Here is a 19,186-nt window from a genome sequence, read left to right as displayed (position 1 = left end):
TGAGGACTTAGCAGACCTTGGCCACCATCTGTTTGCTTTGGATCACTATCTTCTAACATTCAGAAAGCACAGGAAAATCAGGAACAAACACACATGAAATAAGACTTTTTTTTTTGGTAGGGTTTTGCTATGTTGCCCACGATGGTCTAGAATTCCTGAGCTCAAGCAATCTGCCTGTAATATGACTTATTACAGGCGTCAGCCACCATGCCCGGCAGAGATAAGACTTTTTAAAAATAGACAGAAGAGGTCGGGCATGGTGGCTCACACTTATAATCCCAGCACTTTGGGAGGCCGAGGTGAGTGGATCACCTGAGGTCAGGAGTTCGAGACCAGCCTGGCCAACATGGTGAAACCTCCTCTCTACTAAAAATACAAAAATTAGCCAGGTGTGGTAGTGGGCACCTGTAATCTCAGCTACTTTGGGAGGCTGAGACAGGAGAATCACTTGAACCCGGGAGGTGGAGGTTGCAGTGAGCCGAGATTGTACCATTGCACTCCAGCCTGGGCGACAAGAGCAAAACTCTGTCTCAAAAAAAAAAAAAAAAAAAAGAAAAGAAAAAGACAAAAGAAAGGTAACAGTAGATGAAGTAGTGAATAAATAAGCACATTAACTGAGAAAATGTTTGCTAAGTGATATACTTCCAACCCAAAATATCTAATTCTATCTAATTGTATGCCCTGCCCATCTTTAAATAAGATAAATTCAGAACTAAGAGCTCAATGAAACAAGTCAGAGTTCAAGTTGTTTTTGAGAAAGATTCACTTGGCAGTAGGTCAGAAAAATGACCTGAGATGGACACAGTGGCCTAAGATTCATGCTTGTGGATCCAAGGGCCCCATAGGACACTCCCCAGCAAGAATCTTCAAGATTATCTCGGCAGGAACTCCAATATTTGAAGGGCTAGGCTAATACTCATTAACTGAAACTAAAAGCTGATTTATTCCTTACCAAGCAAGGCATCTGGTGGGAGGAGGCCCTGTGCTTATAAGAGACAGTCTCTATAGAAAAGGAAGCTGCGGTTTTATATAGAGTTTTAGGAAGCATATTGTTTAGGGACCCCAGACCTTCAGAAACAGGAGTGTTTATGAGTAATTTAGCATTTGGCCATCAATGCAGGCTTTGTGGAGGGGGCTGTTGCTGACGGCTAGGCTTCAGATATGTAGAACTGCCACTGATGGGCTCGCTTTCGGAAATATGGTTAGTGATGTAAGTAGTCAATGGCCAATTGGGATGAGTTTAAATAGCTGCTTTTTACTATTGTCAAAGAACAGTAGTATTTTCTGGAATGATAAGAGTTTTCTTGCTTTATTCTCAGTACTACAAGTACGAAAATAAAAGTAGAAAAAAGGAGGATGAGGTGCATAACGTGGGGAGAGCGTGGCTCTGTTATGTGTCAAATGTGATTATTGGAGCAAGTATATTTTTTTCCAGAGAACAGTTCATCTTAGCTCAGAATATCAGTTTGCAGTATGACAGAACTAGAAACTCTTCTCTGGTCACTGTGTCAGGATCCTTGGACAGTAATTTTCTTGTTTCTCATTAGTGTCTAGTGAACTAGAAGATCACCCAATGAATGAAGAAGGAGAATCAGAAGAGCTTGCTTGTAGCCTGCCACATGATGATGTATCAGGTAATTATGACTTGAAAATAGTGAAAACAGAAACAGAGTTCTGATAAAGAGAAAAAGGAGGAGAAAAAAATAGACTTAAAGGAAGAGTCAAATATAAGGAAGAGCAGTGAACGGAGAAGATTTCAGAGGAAAAAGTAAAGAAGGAGGAGCAACAAGGGTGCAGAAAAGAGAGTCACTGGGTCAAACTGAAAGTCTTCATGAATCACAATTTTGGCCCAGGAGCAGAGCAAGCAGCATATGAAAATGAGAAGTGTTCCTGTGTCATGTGTTTCTCAGAAGAGGTGCCAGGAGGCCCAGAAGTAAAGATGGAAAGTGATCAAGCATGTGGCACAATGGGTAAGGCTATCTGAGGGCTGTGGGATGGGGGTGGCTCAGTGGGCCCCACAGACCCCCAGTAGGGTGGAGGTAGGTGCTCTAGTCTGTCCAGAATCCTATTCTTTGCATTTGGTTCAGCTGAGCCTTTGGGGAACTGCAGGGAGGCAAGAGATCGCTATAAAGTAATATTTAAGAGGATGGACTCTGCTGATTAGACATAGATGATGTCACAGAAGTGTACTCTTTGAAATGCAGTTATCTTGTTGATTGCGTTAGTATATTAAGTTACACCCAATCTTCCATGAAGCCCAGGATACCCCAGTGAACTTCTGCTGGTAGATAATAGTGTCACTTTGCTACAACTTAGAAAGGCCACACTCAAAAGACAACTAATCCTGGTATTTAACTGTCAGGAGGAAAGACAGCAGGTCTACACTTCTTAGCCCAACACATATTTTTGATAGAAGAGCCAGGGCCCATCCTAGACTCCTAGTTCTCAGTTCAGTAGGTTTTTGATTCCTCTAGAAGAAAGAGAGGAATGAGTATCTAAACGTCTTCATAAACTCAAGCCTTCTGTAGTATAAATTGTCCTAAAATCTGTAACTTTTATTTATTAATTTCTATTTCCTCACTACAACTTGTTATTTTCTAGATACTGTGGATATTGGAAACAACTCTACTTTGGGAAAACCCAAGAAGAAAAAAAGTAAGAATAAATAAGAATTTACTTGCTTTTGGTGTTACAAATATGTTTTTAATGCCAGAGTTTTATGCCTATATTGCCCTGAGTAGTTCTTAGTAGAAACATGGATGCTAAAGACTGTGCTAGTGAGGGCTGAGAAGGAAGTAAATAACATGAGAGAGAAAGTCTATATTGCATTAGAGAAGACCTGGATCATCATGAGCAGACTGTTAGTAAAAATATGGAGGTTAACTGTGTTACTGGTGAGGGCTCAGAAGGACATATGAAAGATGTGGAAAAGGCCTCCTTATTATATAGTGGCCTGTCCTGTACTCATGTGAAAAGCAGAACTTTCTGGATCTATAGCTAAGGAGATTTCCAAATACAGTGATCATGGTGTGTTGTGGTATCTTTTGCTAATTACAGTAAAATGCAAGAGGGAAGAGGTATATTGAAGGAAGAGCTGCTAAATGAAAAAGAATGAAGTCTTGATGATTTAGAAAATTCTCAGCCTATCCAGGTCAAAAAACACGATAAAATAAGGAGATTCATTGTCAGGGACGTGTGCTTGGTAGAGACAACCAAGACTTTTTGCAAGTTCCCTGGGAAGTAGTGAAAGGTCAGATTATTCATTCACATAAAAAGTTATTTGAAGAGATGAGGCATGTAACTCTTGAGTCCCTCAGCCATCTCAGCAGAAATCAAAAATAGATGTGTGTTGCTACAAAAAGAATAAAATACCTGGGAATACAGCTAATTAGGGAGGTGAAAGATCTCTACAAGGAGAACTAAAACCCTGTTCAAAGAAATGAGAGATGACACAAACAAATGGAAAAACATTCCATATTCATGGACAGGAAGAATCAATATCATTTTAAAATGGCCATACTGCCCAATTGACTTTCCTCACATAACTAGAAAATATGATTTTAGAATTCACATGGAACCAAAAAAGAGCCTGAATATGAAGGCAATCCTAAGCAAAAAGAACAAAGCTGGAGACATCATGCTACCGAACTTCAAGCCATACTATACGGCTACATTAACTGATATGGTTTGGCTGTGTCCCCACCCAAATCTCATCTTGAATTGTATCTCCCACAATTCCCAAGTGTTGTGGGAGGGACCCAGTGGCAGGTAGTTGAATTATGGGGGCCGGTTTTTCCTATGCTATTCTCATAATAGTGAATATGTCTTCATGAGATCTGATAGTTTTATAAGGGGGAGTTTCCCTACATAAGCTCTGTCTCTTTGCCTGCCGTCATCCGTGTAAGACGTGACTTGCTCCTTCTTGTCTTCCACTATGATTATGAGGCTTCCCCAGCCACATGGAACTGTAAGTCCATTAAACTCTTTTTCCTGTATAAATTACCCAGTCTTGGGTATGTCTTTATCAACAGTGTGAAAATGGACTAATACAGTAACCAAATCAACATGGTACTGGTACAAGAACAGACACATAGCCCAGTGGAACAGAAGAGAGAACCCAGAAATAAGTCCAAACACCTACAACTATCTGATTTTCGACAAACCTGACAAAAACAAGCAATGGCAAAAGGTTTCCTTATTCAGTAAATGGTACTGGGATAATCAGCTAGCTGTATACAGAAAATTGAAACTGGACCCCTTCCTTACACCATGTATAAAAATTATCTCAAGACAGATTAAAGAATTAAATGTAAAACCCAAAACTATAAAAACCCTGGAAGATTACCTAGGCAATACCATTCAGGACATAGGCATGGGCAAAGAGTTCATGACAGAGACGCCAAAAGCAATTGCAATAAAAGCCAAAATTGAAAAATTGGATCTAATTAAACTAAAGAGTTTCTGCACAGCAAAAGAAGCTATCATCAGAGTGAACAGACAACTTACAGACTGGGAGAACATTTTTGCAAACTATGCATCTGATGAAGATCTAACATCCAGCATCTATAAGGTACTTAAACAAATTTATAAGAAAAACAACCCCGTTAAAAAGTGGGCAAAGGACATCAATAGATACTTCTCAAGAGAAGACATACTTGCAGCCAGCAATCATATGAAAAAAAGCTCAGCATCACTGATTGTTAGAGAAATGCAAATCAAAACTACAAGGAGATACCATCTCACACCAGTCAGAATGACTATTATTAAAAGGTCTAAAAACAGCAGATACTGACAAGGTTGTGGAGAAAAAGGAATGCTTATACCCACTGTTGCTGGGAGTGTAAACTAGCTCAACTATTGTGGAAGACAGTGTGGCAATTCCTCAAAGACCTAAAGACAGAAATACTATTTGACCCAGCAATCCTATTACTGAGTATATACCCAAAGGAATATAAATCATTCTATTATAAAGACACATGAACATGTATGCTTATTGCAGCACTGTTCACAATAGCAAAGACACGGAATCAACCTAAATGCCCAGCAATGATAGACTGGATAAAGAAAATGTGGTTCATATTCACCATGGAATACTGTGCAGCCATAACAAAAAGAATAAGATCATGTGCTTTGCAGGGACATGGATGGAGCTGGAGACTATTATCCTTAGCAAACTAATACAGGAGCAGAAATCGAATGCCACATGTTCTCACTTATAAGTGGTAATGAAATGATGAGAATACATGGACACATAGAGGGGAACAACACACACTGAGGCCTATCAGAAGGTGAAGGGTTGGAGGAGGGAGAGGATCAGGAAAAGTAACTAATGGGTATTAGGCTTAATACCTGGGTGATGAAATAATCTATATAACAAACACCCATGACACATGTTTACCTATGTAACAAACCTGCACATATATCCTTGAACTTAAAGTATAAAAAAAAATAGATGTGTGAATTTCTAGGAAAGATCTGTGGGGAAGCTTCATGTCTGATGGAGGAAATCCCCATGATATATGCAGGAGTTCCATAAGGTTCTTGAGGGTTTTGTACCAAGAGAAACAAAGATGTCCATGTCCTATCTCCTAGAACCTATAATTTGTTACTTTACATGGCAAAAGGGACTTTGAAGATGTGATTAAGTTAAGGATCTTGAGGTAAGATCACATGGGCCCCTAAAGTCAGAGAACATATCCTCCTGTCAAGAGAGGGACGTGTGATTATGGAAGAATGGTCAGAGAATAGAGTTGGATGTGGAGATGGATGCAGGGGTCCATCAACTAAAGAATGTGGGCAACCTTCCGAAGCTGGAAAAAGCTCCTCTGTGGCCTCCAGAAAGGAGCAAAGCCCTGCAGACACCTTGATTGATTTTAGCCCTATGAGGTGCATGTCAGATTTCCAACCCACAGAATTATAAGACCATGAATTTGTGATTTTTTTGGTCACTAAGTTTATGGTAATTTATTACAGCAACAATACCTTTTGTGAGACAAAAAAAAAAAAAAAAAAAAAAATTCACCCTATATGGTTATATTCGATCTTCTAAAAATTTATATTTTTTCAAATTACTTACACTTTTATGGTGTTTTTTATCCTGATTTTAAAATACATATTCCCTATAAACTTTGCTGTACATATTTCCATTTTTTTCTATGTTTTATTAGCACATTTAGAATTATGTAATATGTCTAAATGAATACATTTAAACCATTACATTTCTCTTTAAATCAATATAACATGCAGTAGATATTATAAACATTTAATATCTTGCCAACTTAACTGTAAAAAGTTTTATTTCATTCCTATTTTAACTTGCATTGCTTTCATTTTTGGTGCAGCTGAGCATTCTTCATTTGTTCTTGGCCATTTTTATTTTTTCTTCTATGAGTGCTTGGAACTTATATTTTGCTAGTGTGTTGTCTTTTTTTCCCCATGCTTTAGGACAACAGGAATACTTACATGTGACATATACTGAATGTCACCTATGTGTGTTGTCATATTTGATGTTATTCTTTTAGGTTTCTTTGTGGTACAGGCACATCTCATTTGATTGCACTTCGCTTTATTGTACTTTGAGGATATTGTGAGTTTTACAGATTGAATGTTTGTGATAACCCTGTGTCAAAAAAAGTCTATTAGTGCCCTTTTTCCAACAACATGTGCTCACTTTGTGTCTCTGTTACATTTTGGTCATTCTCGCAAGATTTCAAACTTTATTATTATTATTATTCCTGTTATGGTAGTATGAACAGTAACAACAATGATCTTTGATGTTACTATTCTAACTGTCTATGGCACCACACACTGTGTTCGTATAAGATGGCAAACCTAATAAATGTTGTGTGTGTTTCAGCTGCTTCACTGACCAGCTGTTCCCCAGTCTCTCTCCCTCTCTTGGACTGTCCTCTTTCCTGAGACAAAAAAAAATATGGAAATTAAGTCAATGAATAATCCTACAATGGCCTCTAAAGGCTTAAGTTAAAGGAAGAGTCACATGTGTCTCACTTTAAATAAAAAGCTAGAAATGATAAGGCTTAGTTAGGAAGCCATGTCAAAAGCCAAGATAGGCTGAAAACTAGGCCTGTTGCAGCAAACAATTAGCCAAGTTATGAAGTGCTACTCCAGTGAACACATGAATGATAAGAAAGTGGAACAGACTTATTGCTGATATGGAGAAAGTATGAGTGATCTGGATAGAAGATCCAACCAGCCACAACATTCCCTTAAGCCAAACCTTAATCCAGAGTGAGGCCTAAACTCTCTTCCATTCTATAAAGGCTGAAAGATGTGGGAAGCTGCATAAGAAAAGTTTGTGACTCGCTGATGTTGGTTCCTGAGGCTGAAGGAAAGAAACTGTCTCATAACATTAAAGGGCAAGGCAAAGCAACAAATCTGATGTAGAAGCTGCAGCAGGTTGTCCAGAAGCTCTAGCTAAGGTCATTGATGGAGTTGGCTACACTAAACCACAGATTTACAGTGTAGACTAAACAGCCTTCCATTGAAAGAAGATTCTATCTAGAACTGTCATAGCTACAGAGGAGAAGTCAATGCCTGGCTTCAAAGCTCCACGGAACAGGCTGAGTCTCTTCTTAGAGGCTAATGGAGCAGGTGACTTTCCCTTGAAGCCAATGCTCATTCACCATTCTGAAAATCCTAGGGCCCTAAAGAATTATTCTAAGTCTACTCTGCCTGTGCTGTGTAATTGGAATAAAGCCCAGATGACAGCACATCAGTTTACAGCATGTTTTACTGAATATTTTAAACCCACTGTTGAGACATACTCCTCAGAAAAAAAGATTCCTTTCAAAGTATTACTGTTCATTGACAGTACACCTAATCATCCAGGAGCTCTGATGGAGATGTACAAGGTGATTAATGTTATTTCCATGCCTGCTAACACAACATCCATTCTGCAGCCCATGGATCGAAGAGTAATTTCAACTAGCAAGTCTTAATATTTAAGAAATACATGTTGTAATGCTATAACTGTCTCTATACATAGTGATTCCTCTGATGAATCTGGGCAAAGTCAATTGGAAAACTTCTGGAAAGGATTCACCATTTTACATGCCATAAGAACATTCATGATTCATGAGAGGAGGTCAAAATATCAACATTAACAGCAATTTAGAAGAAGTTGATTACAATCCTCATGGATGACTTTGAAGGGTTCAAGACATCAGTGAAGAAGTAATTGCAAATGTGGCAGAAACAGCCAAGAGAACCAGAATTAGAAGTGGAGCCTGAAGATGTGACCGAATTGCTGCAATCTCATGATAAACCTTGAGTGGATGAGGAGTTGCTTCTTATGAATGAGCAAAGAAAGCAGTTTCTTGAGATGGAATTTATACCTGGTGAAGGTGCTGTGAACATTGTTGAAATGACAACAAAGGATTTAGAAAATATTAGTTAATAAAGCAGCAGCAGGATTTGAGAGGATCTACTGTGATAAAATGATACTAATTTCATTCTTTTTCTTGTGGATATTCAGTTTTCTTAGGACCATTTATTGAAGAGACTATCTTTTCTCCATTATTTATTCTTGGCACCCTTGTCAAGATTAAATGCCCCTTCTTGACATCTGTATTCAGTATAGTGATGTAAGTCCTAGTCAGAGCAAGTAAGCAAGAAAAAAAAGGCATCCAAATTGGAAAGAAGTTAAATTGTCTGTTTGCAGGTGACACGATCTTCTACGTAGAAAACACTATAAAGTCCATCAAAAAACTGTTGGAGCTAACAAATGAATTCAGTAAAGTTGCAGGATTCAAAGATCAGTTGTGTTTCTCTGCACTAACAATGAACTATCCAAAAAAGAAATTAAGAAAACAATCCCATTTACAATAGCCGCAAAAGAATAAAATAGGAACCAATTTAACAAGAGGTGAAATATTTGCACACTGAAAACTATGACATTCATGAAAGAAATTGAAAAATATACAAATAAATGGAAAGATATCTCATGTTGAAGAACTGGAAGAATATTGTTAAAATGTCCATATTACCCAAAGTGATCTGGAGAGTCAATGAAATCTCTATCAAAATTTAAATGACATTTTTCACAGAAATAGGTAAAAAGAATCCTAAAATTTGTATCAAATCATAAAAGACTCCAAATAGGCAAAGTAATTTTGAAAAAAAAAAAAAAGAAACAAAGCTGGAGGCATCATACTGTCTAATTTTAAACTATGTTACAAAGCAAGAGTAATCAAAACAGTATGGTAGTGGTATAAAAACACACATAAACCAATGCAATAGAATAGGGAACCCAGAAATAAACTCATGCATGTATGTTCAAGTAATCTTTGATAAGGACACCAATAACAGAATTTTCTTCATGTAGATGTTCCACACATCCACTTTTCTTCTCTGCTTTATTGAACTGTAATTTACATAAAACAAATTCATCACCTTAGGGTATAATCAAATTTGTTTTAACAAATGTGTGCAGTTATGTAAATACCTCCACAATCATGACATGTATCATTTCCATCACCCCAAAGTCCACTTGTATTCTTCTCTCCATTCTCTGGTTCTTGACAACAGCTGATCTGTTTTTTGCTGGTTTGTTTTTTAAAAGATGGGACCTCACTGTGTGTTCTAGGATGGCCTTAAACTCCTGGGCTCAAGTGATTCTCCTGCCTCAGACTCCCAAATAAGTGGCAATACAGGCATATACCACCCCTAAACTAAGGTGTTTTTGTTTTTTGGTGTTTTTTGGCAACCTAATGTGTAGTCAATGTTTGTAAATGTTTTCTGCCCCTTGAGAATAATGTACATTTAAACTATTTGTTAGGCTCTGGCTTCACTCCATGTGTATCTTTTTTATCAAGCACAACTTTATTGTTTAAATTCATGTCCATAGTAATTTAAAGTTTATTTGCTCCATCAGATTTGCATACAAATGTGTTAAATTCTCACACATGGTTGTATATTTGCCAATTCCTCTTTATTTTGTTGCTTTACTTTGAATATTTTGAGGCCATTCATGATTTATCACTTCTCAATGGATCTTTTTCTTTTGTCATTATACAGCATTCTGCTTTATCCCTGTTAATGCTTTTGCCTTAAAATCTCTTTGGCTGAGTACTAACATTGTTACGCAAACTTTTATGGTTTTTTAAAAATATTTTTCACTCACTTTATGTGATGCCCTCTTGTTCAGCTTTCTTTTGTGTCTCTTGTAACTGCACTTAACTTTTGTAATTTTGTCTGATAATCCTAGCTTCTTAATAGGTAAATTTAAATTTGTTTACATTTATTGAGACTCCGGATGTATATGGACCTAAATCTTCTGTGGTTTTGTTGACCACTCTTTATTTGTGTTTTCCGTGTCTCCTTCCTGCTTTCTAATGGATTGGTATAAAACTATATATTCTCCCCTTTCTCCCTGCTAGTTTAGAAATTAAACACAAAATTTCTGTAATGTTTTAAATTATGCCCCAATCCCAAAAGATGACAAGGAGCTTATCAGGGTTTCACTACAAACTGAACACCCCATTTCTACCATTTTGGCTATTGTTTAATATTTTATTGTTAACTATAAATTTTGAAACTATTATCATTTTTACAGTTGATATTTACTTAATTTTAAAAAATTATTTTGTATGCTCACCATTGTTCTTTTTCTTCGGTTTCACTTTTTGTCTAGCTGAAGTAAATTCTTTGTTTTTTCTAGTGAGTGATCTCTAAGTGGTAAACTCTCTAAGTGTTAGATGTACAACTTTGTCTCTACTTTGATAGAACTTTTTAGCTACATTAAAACTTCTAGGTCAATAATTTATTTCTTCTCAGTATAGTAAAGTGATTACTATATTATTTTCTGGAATCTATGGTGTGGCTGATAAAAATTATTTTCTTATTGTAACTAACTGTAACTTCTTGGTAAATATTCTGTCCTTTCTCTCTAAAAGCTTTTTTTCCCTAAAATTTAATCACAAAAATTTTAAGCATACAGAAGCCTTGGGAGAGTTGTACACTAAACATCAATATACTTTCACATAGATTCACAATTAACATTGTATCATTCCTGATTTATCACTTTTCTATTCATCTATGCATTTCTCTATCCACTCACTAACCGGTGGTCAAGTTTGAAACATTTCAAGGCTGCAGATATTAGCACTCTTCCCCTTCAAATACGTTGGCATGTATATCATTAACTAGAGTTCAATATTTATTTAGAATTATTTTCTTAAGATAAAATTTACAATGAAATGCACAAGTATTAAGTATACCATTTGATGAGTTCTTGTAACTGCATTTTTCTGCACCATCAAAATTCTTATCAAGATACAGAACATGACCATCACCTGGAAAGGTTCCTTATGCCCTGTCCAGTATATCTCACCCACTACCCATCAGGGCAATCACTACTCTTCTTTTTAACTATGATAATCTGGGTTTTTAAAAACTTTATATAAATAAGGTTTTATAGCATATTCTCTTTAGAGTGGGATTTATTTCACACAGCATGTTTTTGAGATTCATCCATATTGTTGGATGTCTCAGTAGTTTGTTCTTTTTCATTGCTAAGTAGTGTACATTATCTGGATATACCAAATTTTGTTTATAATTCTATTCATGGACACCTTGAGTTTTTTAAGTTTTTTGCTATTATGAAAACTCTGCTGAGCACATTCTTGTAGGAATCTTCCTGTTTTTTCATACCTCTTGCGTAAATACCTAGGAACAAAATTGCTGGGATATAGAGTAGACACATCAGTTCTTTCCCCCCAAGACCCATGAAAAGGATGGTGCAGAGCAAGCCCAGGTGGATGCTGCACTCACAGGTGTATGCTGCAGCAGAAGAATCTTAAGCAAATCTCTTCTGGAGGCATCTCCTCTGGAAAATGTCTAAGGAGGGAGATGTTGTCTATTTTATACTGGTCAGGAATACATTTGCCCTATAATCTGGAGGCTACATGATCTCTAGCTTCCAAGACTGCTTTGCTATTCAAATATCCTTGAAGTGATACTCTGAGGCATGTAGAAATGCCATGGAGAATGGCCTTCCACCAAATTCACCCCACATTTTTGCTTCTGGCAAATTTCCCCGTGAAGCCACTACCCCATCAGTCACTCTGATTAGTCGGACCCATGGGTCTACATCTATTCAATTTTTTTCCTACAACATTTAACAAATTTTGACCCAGTGCAGTGGCTCACTCATGTTATCCCAGTACTTTGGGAGGCCAATGCAGGAGGATCACTTGAGGTCAGGAGTTCGAAAACCAGCCTGGACAACATAGCGAGACCCCATATCTACACACACACCCGTACACACACATATTTCATAAACTGTAAATGATTTAGGTCCCTTATGACCACCTCTAAGGTACAAGTCCTTACATGAGGGAGGCAATTAGTGCCTGGCTTTCATACAAGAAGTACAATCCCCAGGGCACACGTGGGGCTCCCAGAAGGGAAGTGTACACAGTTGTTGGGCTTCCCTGAGTGGTATGTACATTAGTAGGGGGGAAGGTGAACAGTGTCTCCTACATGGTTCCTGGCTGGCTCTAAGCCTTGGAGTTCCCAGTTCTGTTCATCCTTGATTTGTTTGTGTGTGTGGCTAGGGAGAGGGTGGGCATGTGGGGGGGACTGCTTGAGGACAGTCTGTCCAATCTGTCCTATTTGTCCATGACACCAACTAGGTGGCAGCTCCCCTCTAACAAATGACTGAGAATAGTGGTAGGGACAATGTCTAGAGGGTTCTATGTGGGACCTCAGAAGCTGGACCCAGCCTCTGCCGTCTCATGGCTGGTGCAGAGAGGCTGACCCAGCATTCTCAGAGGTGGGAGCACTGGAGCAGGGTGTTTTCCTTCTGGACAAAGGATCCTTGGGTTCTTCTGAAAGACAGATATCACCAATGCTCCTCTTTCTCCCATACCTCTTTAGATGTCTGGATTTTTGCTCTTGCTTCACTGCTGCAAAATCTGCTATACCATTCCAGTGGCTGTACCTTCATTTTTTATCCTAATCATCTCCTTTTCTCACTTAGACTTTCCATCTGCAAAATTAGATAGTAGAAAAAAGCATTTTCATAACGTGTGTCTGGAGTTAAATCTGAACCCCTAGGCTCTTTCAAGGCCATACCCACCAGGCTGGTAGGGGAAAGGATGAGGCGTCATCCCTAGGAATGGTCACAACAGAATCCTGAATCTTCAAGATAGGTCTACAGAACACTTGCAATCCCCACCACTTCTGTCCTGGTCACTATCCAGGAAGGAGATGATCCCTTTCTGGGGGCTGCTCCCTTCAGTGAGCCTACTGCCCTCCCACAGTGTGCAGACAGGAGGAGATGAGGGACAGTCAGAAAATCAGTGCACTGTGGAGTCACTTTTCTGATAAAGGGCACATCAGACTACAAATGGTCCAGACAGCCAGATTCAGGACACTGATGAGTTTCTGGGGTCACAATAGCATTCCTGGAGTCAGCTGCTCTGCAGCCTGACAGTGTGCAGGCACTGCTGCGATTATTTAATGAAATTATATAGGGATTCTATAATGAGTATGTAATTACATAATGAAAGCTCTCCACATCAAGTTCAGAATATCTCCCGACTTCCAATATAGAATATTATTTATAACATAATATTATAGTGAGAATATTATTTATAACATGATATTATAGTGAGAAGGCTTCAAGGAGGATGCCTTCTCATTGCACATTTGCATTTACACAACAAACACTTGAAAAAGGAACATGGAACAGCAGTTATCATTCACTCTAAGGTGCCAGCAAGAGTTAATTTTCTATTAAAAATTTTGTTTCAAAGAAGGTCATCTCCTATAGTCTCTCCCAAGCCCATGGCCCAAGGCTCATGCAGAGATAAAATATAACTCTGTACTCAACCTCCACACTGCTACACTGATCCTAAAGTATTTTGCCCCATTCCTGTGGACCAAAGTATGAAAAAAAAATCTTTAATCTTACTGGCATATAAAACTCAAATAATTATATTTATACCGCTGCATAATTAACTTTATTCTCTTTGGCTTGAAGGAAAAAAGAGGGGGCATTGCTGGACCAGAGTAAGAAGGAGAATGCAGAAAAACGTCCAACAAAATGGTAAGCAGGCAAAGTGAAGTCGTTACAGCTTTTGAGTTTATTAGTGCACTGCCCATTGTATTCTTGAAGGCCTGCAGTTCCTGAGGGCCAGGAGAGTTCTGTACCTCCTGTATCAGTTAGGATGTAGACTAACAGGCTGTGACAAAGAGGCCTGAGAATGCAATGGCTTCAACAAAATGGTTTTCTCATGCATGTAATAGTCCAGAGGCCCACAGTTAATAAGGAGATGTTATCATCCTCAGTATGACTTTCTTCCCTAGCTCAAGAAATTTTTATTAATTTGGAAAGACATTCCTAAGAGGACTAAATGAAGAAATCAGGGTGTATCTCTATGTGTGCACAATTGTAAAAAAAAAAAAGTATAACCATATTTTATGTGAAATTTATACTTCTGAAGTATATTTTTATGTATCCTGATATATGCACATGTAATTATTTATCTGTACATATAAAGAGACATAAATATAGAAAAGTGGATGACAGTTCATTCATAAAAATATGTGTAGTGGTTACATTTGGTCAGTGTAATAGAGGCGATGTTTATATTTTTATTTGTGGTTTTCAAATGTATATGTGTATGTTAAAATATTATAAATCTCCAACATTTTTAATGAAAAAGTGTTATTCAAAAAGTAACATATGCAAAAAGAAAAGACTAGGAGAATATTTTTGCACAAATCATCATCTGGAGATAGCCATCCTCATCTGTGGCTATCTCCAGATGGTGATGTTTCATATCATTTTATTTTCTGAATTTCCTGTAAATACATATGTTCTTTATAATCAGGCCCTGAAATCTTGGAAATTTATTTTAGTCATGGTCTGAGGACTTCCTTTCTTCTAGACGATAAAGGCTAAGTCTCATTTTCTAAATGATTGTCAATTTTGAATCAGTGGATCTAAAATAGTAAGATTTTAGAGTCCTATTGAAAATCGTTAATTTTTACCAATCTTGCCAGTTGATGTGGCTGCCTGGTTGGTGGATGTGACAGCTTTGTTTAGAAAGAAAAAAAAAGGGACTGCATGCATTTTAAGAATGGTTGTTTTCAAATTGAAAATTTGTTTGGACTGAATCATTATAACATTTTCATTTAAGTCTGTGTGTATGTAGACAAATTCTAAGAGACTTCAATGTACAATTAAATCCTGTGTGTAACTTAAAAGTCAACAATCTCAAAAGCAGAAAATGCTCTGGACACCTGCTTGAGGTTCCTTGTCTGAGTGTCTGAAAAAAGGGGATCCAGAATGAAACCCAGGACTCCCTCACTTGCTTTTGGTCCAGCCTGTCAGTTTTTCTGCCCAGTTCTATTAATACATTTTCCCCTGCCTAACCCCAGAACACAGCAAAGCCGATGGCCAGGTGGTCTTGAATGAAAAGAAGGCGAACGTGAATCTGAAAGACCTTTCCAAGATTAGGGGTAAGATAAAGTTTGTGCCGCTTTCCCTTTGCCCTACAGGTCAATACATTTTTTTTTATTATTATACTTTATGTTCTAGGGTACATGTGCACAACGTGCAGGTTTGTGTACGTGTGCCATGTTGGTTTGCTGCACCCATTAACTCATCATTTACATTAGGTATATCTCCTAATGCTATCCCTCCCTGCTCTCCCTACCCCGCAATAGGCCCCGGTGTGTGATGTTCCCCTTCCTGTGTCCAAGTGATCTCATTATTCAGTTCTCAACTATGTGTGAGAACATGAGGTGTTTGGTTTTCTGTTCTTGTGATAGTTTGCTGAGAATGATGGTTTTCAGCTGCATCCATGTCCCTACAAAGGACATGAACTCATCCTTTTTTTATGGCTGCATAGTATTCCATGGTGTATATGTGCCACATTTTCTTAATCCAGTCTATCATTGATGGACATTTGGATTGATTCCAAGTCTTTGCTATTGTGAATAGTGCCGCAATAAACATATGTGTGCATGTATCTTTATAACAGCATAATTTATAATCCTTTGGGTATATACCCAGTAATGGGATGGCTGGGTCAAATTGTATTTCTAGTTCTAGATCCTTGAGGAATCGCCACACTGTGTTCCACAATGGTTGAACTAGTTTACAGTCGACCAACAGTGTAAAAGTGTTTCTATTTCTCCACATCCTCTTCAGCATCCACAGGAACAGAAAACCAAACACTACATGTTCTCACTCATAGGTGGGAATTGAACAATGAGAACACTTGAACACAGGAAGGGGAACATCACACACCGGAGCCTGTCGTGGGGTGGGGGGAGGGGGGACAGGATAGCATTAGGAGATATACCTAATGTAAATGATAAGTTAATGGGTGCAGCACACCAACATGGCACATGTATACATATGTAACAAACCTGAACGTTGTGCACATGTACCCTAGAATTTAAAGTATAATTAAAAAAAAAAAAAAAGAATTAACGGAGACTTCATGATGAAGGCAAAAAAAAAAACCCAAAAACAAAAACAATAAAGCACCTTCCCTCCTTCAGCCTGGGCAAGCCTTAGTCTGGAGCACATATAGTTGGGGGTGACATGGTCAGTGTCTTCTCTTATTCTCTCTTGGCCCTACCCCTACTCCATAGCTGTTGGCTTGGTCCTATCCAGGATTTGGGGAGGTGAGAGAGAGGGGTGAGATCAGAGGGTGGAGGTGTCTTGCCTGACAGGTGCAGCCGTGAAATGAAATTACAAGTGTTGATGCACAATCACTAGCTCTTTCTTCCATGAGATGCTTTCATCAACTGCCTTGCAAGGGAAGGAGAGGGGTCAGGCATCACAGCTTGACTTATTTTGAAAATAGAGCTTTACTTCTACAACCTGCATGTGAGTGAAAGGCTGAACCTGGTGTCATCAGTTCCACTAACTCTTTCTATGGTTGCATACATGGACTAATGCATTGTCCTAGGATGTGGGTGCTCAACTCAACCTACTTGCTTGGGACTTTCTCAATTTTGCCCATGAAACTCTCATTTCCAAGCCATAGGTCCACTTTGGGTCTGGTTGCTCCTTTTTACTTTGGTGGCCTAATACGCTCATGATATGCTTAGCATTTATAGTACTTAGGAATGAGTAGGCTGGAAAATATTTCCTCATGGGCCTACATGACCCTGACCAGCACCCCCAGATGGTGGTCATTGGATGGTGGACATCCAACACAAGAAGGAAAGAACATTTTGCTTTCCTGCCATGGAAAATAAAACACATTTGAACGATAGTAAACCTTGAGATGCCCACCCACAGCCAATTAACACGCACACGGGAGAACCTCATTGGCCGCAGCATCTGCCATGTCAATCCTTATTACCATTTGGAATGAAGGCTGTGGAAGTCTCAATTCTACCCATTCCTCATGGTTAATTTTCTTCTGATTAGTTTCTTAAATCCCAATATTTCTTTTTTCCAAAGTCATGTGGACAAAGCCCTGGTCACATTTACTATTACTTTCAGCAGAAAGGTATGAATATCGTCCCTCAATGTGGTATGTGCAGCATACATCTCACCTATGGAACACCTAATAGGGTTTCTCTTAACTCACAGAACTGCCATTTATTTTTGTCTCTGCTAAGAGAAACCCAAATGCCTTCGCTTAATTTTGTAGTTTTGTCTCAATTTTCTCTGAATATTTTAGTTTCTCTAATGACCGTAATTATCATTTTTATTTTGCAAAGATTAAATAAATTAGTGGATGTGTAGGTGTTTAACATGTATTATATGCCATATATATTTCAATTATATATATTTGAAATGAAATATGAAATCAACCTTCAAAATCTGGAATGAAGCATTTATGCTTTTGCTTGAGATATATGTGAAATACTGATTTCAATTAGTCTTTTTCCTAATATAAGAATAGGAAAATGAAATATAAAGTGACCCTAATATTAGCTATCTCAGTCTTCATACCTTAAAGGCTAGGGTTTAAATCTTTTTATTTAGACATTAAACAGGCGTTTGGAAAGTTACATTTAAATGGAATTTTTGAAAAGCTGTAACATGTGTAACACAGATACTCATAAATGACTGTGATTATATTATTCTGCTTTCTCAGGGAGAAAGAGAGGCAAACCTGGAACCCGCTTCACTCAGAGTGACAAAGCTCCACAGAAAAGTGTCCGATCAAGAGGTAAAAAAGAAAAAAGGAATGTGATTTCAGTAACTAAACATCTAATTTCCTGTGCAGTACACTGTACTTTCAGTAATAAACCCATTTCCTTAATTGTTTTATGAAGTTGTACTAACTAGTGAGAAGTCTATCCTATTTAGTCATTTTCCAAAATGTGTCAAGGAAAGAAGGAAGTAAGTTGGTGATGAATCTACAACCAGACCCCAGGGACCCAGGGGCCACTAAAGTGCTACTTTCACTGAAATGATAAATTTCAAGGCTGGAGATAGTTCATTGCCATACAAAGGGTATAACCCATAAGTGATTTAGCTGACCTTCCCCTGGCTACACAGAAAGCCACAGGTTGTACACTAAGGGTGAAGCAGAGTTGTGATTAGAGATCTGTGTCCTAAGACTTTCTTTTTCTTTGTGTGGGCTTAGGCTGATCACTTGAGTTTCTTTGTCTCAGTTTTCTCATCTGGAAAGCAAGAGCATGAATTAGGCCAACCATCTTTCTTTCTTTTTCTTTTTTTATACTTTAAGTTCTGGGATACCTGTGTAGAATGTACAGGTTTGTTACATATGTATACATGTGTCATGGTGGTTTGCTGCACCCATCAACCCATCATCTACATTAGGTATTTCTCCTAATGCTATCCTTCCCCTAGCTCCCAACTCCCGACAGGCCCTAGTGTGTGATGTTCCCCTCCCTGTGTCCATGTGTCCTCACTGTTCAACTCCTACTTATGAGTGAGAACATATGATGTTTGGTTTTCTGTTCCTGTGTTAGTTTGCTGAGAATGATGATTTCCAGCTTTATCCATGTCCCTGTAAAGGACATGAACTCATTATTCTTTATGACTGCATAGTGTTTCATGGTGTATATGTGCCACATTTTCTTTATCCAGTCTATCATTGATGGACATTTGGGTTGGTTCCTAGTCTTTGCTATTGTGAACACTGCTGCAATAAACACACACATGTGTGTGTGTCTTTATAGTAGAATGATTTATAATCCTTTGGGTATAACCAGTAAT

At 38.1% G+C, this 19,186-nt stretch overlaps 1 protein-coding gene across 15 annotated transcripts in view; it reads left to right on the top strand.

Annotated features, from left to right (window-relative positions):
- Window positions 1-19,186, top strand: part of SP140 (SP140 nuclear body protein) — a 101,200-nt gene that overhangs the window by 45,128 nt on the left and 36,886 nt on the right. For all 15 annotated transcript variants that reach the window (XR_004053323.1, XM_030917124.1, XM_030917123.1 and 12 more), the window contains 6 exons: window positions 1,548-1,634; window positions 1,854-1,970; window positions 2,602-2,655; window positions 14,006-14,071; window positions 15,409-15,489; window positions 18,096-18,170. Coding sequence is in view for 14 of the 15 variants with exons in the window: in XM_030917124.1 (XP_030772984.1) it covers window positions 1,548-1,634; window positions 1,854-1,970; window positions 2,602-2,655; window positions 14,006-14,071; window positions 15,409-15,489; window positions 18,096-18,170 (480 nt within the window). In the remaining variant the exon portion in view is untranslated. The remainder of the gene's footprint in view (window positions 1-1,547; window positions 1,635-1,853; window positions 1,971-2,601; window positions 2,656-14,005; window positions 14,072-15,408; window positions 15,490-18,095; window positions 18,171-19,186) is intronic.

Source organism: Rhinopithecus roxellana, chromosome 14, assembly GCF_007565055.1.
Source record: "Rhinopithecus roxellana isolate Shanxi Qingling chromosome 14, ASM756505v1, whole genome shotgun sequence".
Lineage (NCBI taxonomy): Eukaryota > Metazoa > Chordata > Mammalia > Primates > Cercopithecidae > Rhinopithecus > Rhinopithecus roxellana.
Note: the sequence above shows the minus strand (reverse complement) of the source record. Positions and strands in the feature narration are given on the sequence as shown.